Source organism: Octopus bimaculoides, chromosome 6 (genome assembly GCF_001194135.2).
Source record: "Octopus bimaculoides isolate UCB-OBI-ISO-001 chromosome 6, ASM119413v2, whole genome shotgun sequence".
Lineage (NCBI taxonomy): Eukaryota > Metazoa > Mollusca > Cephalopoda > Octopoda > Octopodidae > Octopus > Octopus bimaculoides.
The window spans coordinates 59,763,900-59,773,700 of record NC_068986.1 but is presented as its reverse complement, the minus strand read 5'-3'; the positions used below and the strand labels follow the sequence as shown (position 1 = coordinate 59,773,700).

At 34.5% G+C, this 9,801-nt stretch overlaps 1 protein-coding gene across 3 annotated transcripts in view; it reads left to right on the top strand.

Annotated features, from left to right (window-relative positions):
• LOC106870865 (uncharacterized) overlaps positions 1-9,801 on the top strand; it is an 823,882-nt gene that overhangs the window by 570,888 nt on the left and 243,193 nt on the right. For all 3 annotated transcript variants that reach the window (XM_052968743.1, XM_052968742.1, XM_052968744.1), the window contains exon 7: positions 3,774-3,873. In XM_052968743.1, the coding sequence (XP_052824703.1) occupies positions 3,774-3,873 (100 nt within the window). The remainder of the gene's footprint in view (positions 1-3,773; positions 3,874-9,801) is intronic.

Below are 9,801 nucleotides of genomic sequence, written 5' to 3'. Positions count from 1 at the left end.
TATATATATATATATATATATATATATATATATATGTATGTATGTATGTATGTATGTATGTATATATGTATATGTATATAGTATGAGAGAGGGAGAGATTATGCATTTGCTGAATCCTCTTGAGAAAAGGAGAGAAAGCCAGCAGTTCCTGACTGTGTAATTGATAGGGTAGCAACTTATTGGACTTAAAACTGTTTGATTCTGTCAAACATAATAGTGTCTGTGAGGTTAATGTGTTAGACTATTTGTTCAGATTGGTTATGAGTTTAATCCCCGCTACAACTGCAACTACTACAAACATTTTGTTACATTGAACTCTTTCTGCTATACTTTGCCTGATCAGTATAGATATGTTCCACTTCTCTATTTTGTGTTAGATTTGTTCATGGTTGCAACAATAATTACTTTAATAAACAAATAGCTTCTTATTAATGCTAGCATGAAAAATTTAATTGTAAAATAGCAAACTAAATAAATGAATAGATATTCAAATCCATGTAACATGAACATGCTATGCTTTATTTGTTTGTCCTCCCCACCTAGTAAATACTGAATTAACAGACCTAAGATCAGAGGTATTCTAGCCTTGGGCATTTCATTTTTCTTTTAAAACAATAAGGTGTGATTTTAGGGGGTTTTGACTGCTATTTCTAACAGATCAAAGGACCATGAAAACAACCTATTTATCTATTTTTACAGCAGTTGTCACTACTGCCATTGTTGTTGTTGTTGTTGTTTAGCTCCAGCAGAAGCTTGATTGAGAACATGTGATCACAAACTTTCTGACCATGGTCTTCCCATAATTTTGGGACTGCCTATGTGAAAGAGATTTAGCTGTTATTCCTAGATCGAACAATTGCGCATAGTTAATGATGAGAAAATTTATAGGAAAGATAACTTCTACCTAGTTGTAATTAAAATACAATCTATCATTTACAAATTGTGCGTTGATTGAAAATGTAACAGAATTTTATGTTTCTTTAATCTATAATATCTATAATAAAATTAAATGTCTAAATTATTAAAGATTCTTCTATGGTTATGGCAAGTCCATGGTATAAAATTAACAACAATTAAAACCAGTTTGAAGTGACACAGCTCTTGATATGAAATGTGTAACTCATTTTGACATGCATTTGAAATTTCAATAACTCTTCTAAATATGGTAACAAATAATCATGTAGAAGTGAAAGAATCTTGTGAAGTTTAGGGTATTTTCAATCTTTTCTAACATATCACCTGTTTATTTTAAGACTTCATAATTTATTGCTTCCAGTAAGTAAATATGATAACAACCAGAAAAACCATTTGTTTTTAGCAAAAGGTACTGTACATTTCAATAATTATAAGGCTATATATGTTTGTGTATGTTACCTATAAGTTTAATTTATATTTGGAACATATAATCTATTATAGCTAAAAGGAAATTTAGCCAAGATATTTATTATCTGCCTGCCTACCTTCAATGATGACTAGGTAGAAGTCTATGTAAGATGTTTGCTTGAAAAAGAAGCAGAATCAAACTTTACATTGGCATTCTGAAAGATTCTGCTTCATTTGACAGTAGGAGAAAAATGTAAAACTGTAAGACAAAGATAAATCTAAAAGCAAAATAAATAATAAATAAATGAAAAGTTGTAGTTGTCAACATTGGAATGTCTAGATAAAAGATAAGTGTCCATCGTAGGTATACACTAGATAGGTAAATTTGGTAAAATTCCTGCAAATATGGGATGTTGTAAGGGAACAGCCTCATGCCATGTTATTATCATGTGGAATGTATAATTACATTATCACTAAATATAATAAGCACAGTGATGTAGGGTTACTAAATGTTCATATTAGATACTTCAGCAATCTTACCTAAAATCATCAGCATCAGTCTTGTTACCATCATCACCAACACCATTATCATTGTTATCATGTCTATTTTTTCCATACTTACATGGGTTGAATGAGGCTTCACGGGACAGTATTTTACAGCCTGATGCCCTTCCTGTCACCAACCCTTGTCTTTCAAGTAAGATACATGGTCTTCACATGGCACAAATGATACATGGCATATACTTTTGACAAAAGATGTAAATAAATATCATGATTTTCTAAAGAGCTTAAATGTGAAAACCTGCTGAAAGAAAACAAGGCATTTGCTTCCACATCTCTTCATACTGACATCATTTGGACGAGTAATATTTGTTTACATCTGACAAAAAAAAAAAAAAGGGAGGGTGTCCAGTTTTACGAGTGTCTCATAGCCTTATTATGCATAGACAATAATTTAGGTGTGTGAGGATGGAATTGGGGAATGGGAGTATAGAATGCAAAATTAGAAATTGATGATTATAATTTAGGATTTGGAAGGAGGCAAAATAAATCTATTTTTAAGCATTGAACCAGAAAGCCAAATGTAGTTGTGGTATATTGATATTTGAAAATGGAACTTATATTATAATTAGTAAACCTTGCTGAATTTAAATTTCTTTTATTGAATCAAAATGGACATTTGCTTGTAAAGTCTTTCATGAAGACCATACATGCACATGCTTGTGCATGTGTGCATGCACACACATATGCACTCTCTCTCTCTTATGTAAATGCACAAACATACTTTTTTTTAAAAATGTTTTGACACCTTTTATTCTCTATTTTCTATGCTAGTTTTAAGAACTTAGAGATTTAAATATGGATGGTTGATGCAAGTGTTTTTTCCAATTTTAATTGCTGCCTGACCTTCTTTATAGCATTAGCCTTTTCAGTTTCAAAATAGAAATAGTAGTATGTTTATTTCATACCTTGTTGATGGAAACAAGCAGAGTTTGGTCTCATGATTCCCATCTTTGTCACCTTGTTTCTTACTTTAAATAGTGTTTAGATAAAGATTGTCTACTCTTATATTGGAGAACATTCAAAGCCATGGGTGTTTTTGGTGGTCCTGAGTTGGCTGCTTTGTTAGAATTGAAGATTACTTATAAGAACTCAGAACTAAATATCATACTCTATTTAATCTTCTGCACTCATATTTCAATTGTCTCCACATTTGTCAATTTTATTCTCCCTTCAAATTTCATTTCATAGTTTTATAGCAAAGGTTAATCAAGTCAAGCATTGACAATTTAATTAGGTTTTTCCTGCTCTCTTTCTTACTCACTTTCACTCTCTCTCTCACCCTATCTTGCTCTCTCTCTTTTTCTTTATCTTTTTCTCTCCCCCTCCTTCTTCATATCTTGCTTTTTCTTTCTCCATATCCTTTTCTTTCTTTATATTTTATTCTGTGTATCTCTCATTCTCTCCACCCCTTCCCTTCTTTGCCTACAACTTTCCCCTATTTTGATACCTGTTATTGTGCTATTTTCTATCTTCTATTCTATCACATCCACCTTCCCTTCATAAATTTCTCATTCTTCCTTTTCTCTCTCCTCTACCCAAACACTTCCCTCTCCTCATAAACACTCTCATGATTGTGCGTTCACGTGTGCACACACAGGCATCGTGCACACACGCACACACACACATGCTAACACATGCCTGCACACATTCATACAAATAGTCACTATTCTCCTTCTTTCTCATTACTTCTATTATGCCTTTCCTTCCAAAATCTCCTAGCCACCTCTTCTTCATGCTACTTACATCTAACAACTTACAACATAACTATAAACATTTTGACAATTCTGTGACCTCTGACCCACTTGAATGAATTCAAAACTTGAGCTGTTTATCATGGAACATCAATCAAATATAACTGTTTCTTATTTCCTTTTACTTTCCTCTAGAAAAAGGAAAAAATGTGTTGGTCTCACACTAGTTGCTGATATTCGAGGATCCACCAGTTCCACAGTGAATACAATCTTGGAGGCTTTACATCTCTTTCATGTGAGTATCATAATAATTGTTTTATCTTTATTTCGGCTTGTTGATGTTGTCATGTCTGCATTTGGTTATGACTGAGCAGACTTATGATCAAAATCATTCAAGCTGTGGCTATCTCATCTGTTTTCTCCAAGAATAATGTACCTTTATTATTCTCCAAGGGGTCTATTTTAAGATAAAGTATATAGTTTGAAAGAAATTTAGCTGCTACTTTTAGCATATCTAAAACCATCTCAATTTTCCTTTTTTATTACAACTGGTAGAATTATATAATTTTTTAAAAATTCTTTTTATTCATTTCTGTCATTAAATAGTAACTGTATAGAGGTATTGCCTTCAAAGATTTTAGTTGATTTTTATCTACCCCAATACTTATTTCAGCGTTGCACTTATTTTATTGATCTCTTTTTATCAAATTAATAGAATTTGGGGGCTATAACTGAGTGAGAGATGACAAAATCAATGCATCGTTGAACAAAATATAGAATAATCAGCTGAACTGATGACAATTCTTACCCACAGTGTGTACCCATATGTAGATATTGTTACACATTGTTACATCAGTAACAAAGTGTAACAATACCTACTTTATTTTATCTGAAACTGAATCTGAGGAAGAAGGAGGTGGCGGGGAGAAGGAGGAGGAGGAGGAAGAAGAAGAAGAAGGCAATGATAATGATGATGACAACAGTAACAACAATGACCCATTAGCCTTGGTTAATGTAGTTGATGTTAATTTCTGTGAGGCAATGTTGAATAGAGAAAACATAAGCTGGAGCAGGAGTTAGTGGAAAGGAACAGAATTATATAAAATAGTTTACCATAAGGTCTGGGGGTGGAGTAAAACACAGTTAGAATAACAGTATAGGAGAGATAAATGTAAATTTTGAATATGTTTTGAATAAAATTTTGAATATGAACTGGAGAGACAAACAATTTTGCTAGTTTGGAAGTGGGAAAATTGTTGTGAGAGTGAGACAAAGTAAGTGAGGAGAAAGACTGAGGGTATCGGTTTGCATGGCCAATGCATCTCACAATTATTTACTCAATGATTGTTGCTGAAGTACTGTGGATAATTAAGTAGCAAGAATACTATTTAATTAACAAGTATTTCATTTGCTTATAAAAGGAATCTCATAGTTTTGCATTTATTTCTTTTGAAGTCAATTCAGCTAATCTATTATTGATGGATGCATATGCTATGGAAAAGTTAAGAAATTGATTCATTTACATTTGCATAAGATCAATAAATATTGATGTAGATTGGCAGAATCATTAAAGCATTGGACAAAATACCTGCAATATCGGCACTCTAAATTCAAATTTCATTGTGGAAAACTTTTCCTTTTATCCTTCTTGGGTCAATAAAATAAAGTCCTAGTGAAGTACTGGAATTGAATCAATAGTCTTATAAAGCACCCCAGGTGTGGATGGGAATATAATAGAAGACTAAAACTTTGAATAAATATCGGTTTCAAATTTGGCACAAAGCCAGTAATTTTGTAAGATTACATTGACTCCAGGACTTAACTGGTATTTATTCTATCGGCTCTGAAAGGATGGAAGGCAAAGTCAGCCTCAGTAAAATTTGAACTCAGAACATAAAGATGGATAAAATGCCACTAAACATTTTACTTGCCATGCTAATGATTCTGTCAGCTTACTACCTTGCTTAGAATAAATATTGATTGAATGCTGCAACTAAGAGAGTTACAATTAGCCAAAACTGATAGAATGCTCACTAATGTTTTGAAGGTTTGAATCTCACATTTTGAGGTCATGTATGTACACTCAATTCTATTTGCCTCAGATTACCTGGTAGTGTTACTTGAGCTAGGTCAGCATTATATCACAGAAAGATTTATCACACCTGTTTAATGCATTGAAACTGGAGCTAAATACCAACTCTTGAAATAGCCTGAGGGCTTAGGGGAAATGTGCATATATTTCAATGGTGCTATGTATCTTTAGTAAAACAATAATTATTAGGCTAGTTGACATGCTGTGTATATGTTGTTGATGTTGTTTAGCCACAAGTTAACCTTGATCAAGCAGACTTCACCCCATGGTCATTCCATCTTTTTCCTAGGCATATTGCACCTATGTATCTAGGAGCACATCATCCAGCATGTCTATTTTGGAGATGGTAGGGTATGATATAAGGAAAATTTGACAGATGTCACTGTCATGGTATCAGACTCTTTGGACAAAGAAAAGATCGACACTATACTGAAAAAATATCAGGAATGCACAGGAGCACTCATAAATCAGGACAAGTCAGTAGGTCTGTAACTAGGCTCTTGGAAATACAAGTCGACTAGCAGTGATTTTTGTCGCTGGACAGAGGGTCCGGTGAAAGTTCTCAGAGTCAGATTTGAACCAGATCTTCAAGTAGATAGGAACTGGGAAGAGGTCATAATTAAGGTCGCCAAGTCCACTCAGAAATGGGCAGAAAGGAAGCAGTCTCTGAAAGGCCAGGTGGAAGTAGCTAATGCATATATCACCTCAGTAGTGTACTATCACCTAGCCGTTGTACTTTGTCCTAAGAAAACTCTGACCAGATTGGAGTGCTTGTTTTTCCAATTCTTATGGATGGGTCAGGTTTCGCTGGTCAGAAAATCCATCTGCTGTCAACACCTACACCATAGTGGTCTTGGGATGGTATCCTTAATGATGTGGTGCCACACTTTGAGGTTGTCACTCCTACAGAAATATCTAAATCGCTGTGATGATGTGGACAATGACAACAGAAGGGTGAACTGGTGTTGACGTCTTTCATGTGACACATCTTTCTGCAGCTCATCTCATTAACAGCTGCAGTCATGGGTCAAACGTAGACCAAGGTTTGGCTTTTGGCATCTAGAATGTTGCCAGGCACTCACTGCATTGTACCAGCTGCCCAAACCATTAGCAGGAAAACCCAAGATTTCTATAGGGGGCTAGTTGAGGGTATGAGAGATGATGGCCTAGGATTGAATCAAGGCATTGACAAGAACAGTCTGAGCAGTGTCTTCCAGGGGACCTTCAAGTTGAGGATCATGGACAATTTCCAAAAGTCTTTGGTTTGGCAGTGCTACAGAGGGGTATTGCCCGTTCGAGACAAGCTCTTCAGGCCGGATATGCCAACATCCAAACCTGCCCAAGATGTTTGCAGGTGGATGAAAAATCCTGCATGCAAGAATTCAGTGTCTGTGCATTAAAGAGTTGTGGGATTATGTGGAGCAGCTGTTGTCATGAGAAAGATGAATTCAGCTGTCTGTCAAGTGTATAGGGAAGATCAATGCACCATTTCTCCTTAGCAGAGAAGGAAGGCAGGTCTTTCTCTGCCTAGTGGCTGTGGCAAAAGAGGCTGTGTGGTGAACCCATCTGAAAGGTTTGAAGACAGGTACATTCCTACCTTGTCAAGCCTTCATCAATTTCTCCAAATATCTTTTGAAGAGGAAGATGAGTGTAGAGAGGGAGATGCTGTCTTCTAGTGTGTTTATCAAAGGGTTGTTGACAATGGCAAAACTGGTGAGACTGAATGAATCGACTCTGAATATGGTTTTCTAAGCAGGAGGAAAGAAACTGGAAGAGGGCACTTTCCCATGCCTGGGAGATGGCAGAGTAATCTGGGATTTTTGTGTGGGGTTTACCTCGGATTACTCTAAGTGAACTGCCCTGTTATTGAGAATTCTACTTATTTCTCTACTTTCTATTAGATATCCTGTTATATATTAATGTGGTAGTATCTCCCCTTGATTGATATTAACCTATGTTTTTGTAATTTTTTTGTTGTGCAATAACTCATCCTTCAATATTATCCTCCATGTCTTGGGCCCTTGTGGCCAATAAAAGAAACCATCATCATCATCATCATCATCATTATCATTAGTAAAGAATAAAAAGTTTAGAATGGTACAACAATGCACTATAAAACAAAAAATGGACTATATGCCTGTTGTAACTTGGTTATCTATAGTCCGATGATATTTCGGAATTACAATTCCTTCTTCAGATCTTCTTAGCTGGAGTAGCAGAGACTCCAGCTAAGAAGATCTAAAGAAGGAATTGTAATTCCGAAATATCATCGGACTATAGATAACCAAGTTACAACAGGCATATAGTCCATTTTTTGTTTTATAGTGCATTGTTGTACCATTCTAAACTTTTTATTCTTTACAAACAATACACAATGCTTCAAGTGAACTACAATACTCTCCTATCATTATTATTATTATTATTATTACTAGTACATGACCCGTCAATAAGGAAAAAACAATGCTATGTTTAGAATAACATTTCAATTTAATTCAACTATTGTTTGAGAAATACACAAAAGATATAATTTACATGTTCATATTTATGCAAATACTTTACAAAATCAGTAATAAAATAACAAAGAAAATATTAAGCAAATCTGTACTTTTTACATAGGTAGCATATCAATATTTACACTATTTCTGTGTAGACAACATTACACGTAAGTCTTACATTTTCATTATGACGTCTACTTGTTCCTGATCTGGTAAATTCTTTTTGATCAGCAAATATTTTAAGATTCACTGGATCCCCAACTCTACTTAGAGCGACATTTAACTGGCCATGAGTAAATACGGGTGCAGGTATGTAGATGCTGCACTTAGAAAGGCTTTGTCCTTGACTTTTGTTTATAGCCATCGCAAAAGCAGGTCTCACTGGAAATTGGCATCTTTTCAAAGTAAAGGGCAAATCAGTATCAGATGGTTGCAGAATAATGTGCATCCTGCATCAACACCAGTTATTTTACTTGCAGTGATAATATTATCTGACAACGATAACACTCTATAACATGTGCCATTGCAGTGCCCATTTCTCTGATCTAAGTTTCTTAGCAACATTATAGGAACACCCGTTTTTACTTTGATAATGTGAAGTGGCATGCCACTTATATTAAGAGAATTCAGAAATTCAGGAGGATAGGGTGCAGATTGTTGATCTTCTGCAACGGAATCAATAGTCCTCAGAGTATATGTCTCACCTGGAAATTTCTGGATTATGTGGTTATTTAGATTGTCAACTTCTTCATTCTTTGTTGTTAATATTGCTCATGATGATAACCATTGGGCATTGTTAAAATTAATCTCTAAATCTTCATAGACATGGTTGATCAAATCCTCCTTACTGTTGACTTGAAATTGCTGGGGAATCTCTATTACACCATCATATAATTGTCTTTGAACATTAGGGATTCTTCCATCACCAATTTGCAATAACTAAGCAGAATGATATGCCAGTCAAGCTTGAGAGGTGGTATCATTAATGTTGAGACAGTTTTGCACTCTCATATTAGTGGTGAGATGAAGTACTTCGCATTCATGCCAAATTATAGATTTTTTCAGGCATGCTCCAATTAGAGAAGACCTTTGTGCTCTTCGAACCACTGGAAGAATTTGATGAAAATCACCACCTAAAATTATCAATTTGCTGCGAAAGATCAAATCATTGTTTATTATATCCTTCAGTGTTTGATTCAGTGCTTCAAATAGATAATGATGATACATGGGTGCCTTGTCCCAAACAATCAAGCATGCACCGAGTTTTTCACTCATAACTTGGTGACAGTTTATCGTGGATAGCGGGTATAAATCCAAATTTTAAATATTCGTCTGAATATTGAACTTTTTTTTTACTTGAATCAAGTACGAAGGAATTTCAGTTCAAGCAAATTTTTGGCAACAATTTCTTCAAAAAGATTTCATTATAAACTTTAAGAAAATATGCTCAAAAAGAAACAAAAAATATTCCGTGAATCTTCTGAGATGCAAAAGCCTTTGTATCAATGATGGAAGTTTTATCTTACCTTTTTGCTGAATTCATGAACTGACTGGTGGGAATAAAATGACCTGTTAATTTTTATCTCTGTTCATATATATATATATATATATATGTGTGTGTATGTATAGTGAAGGC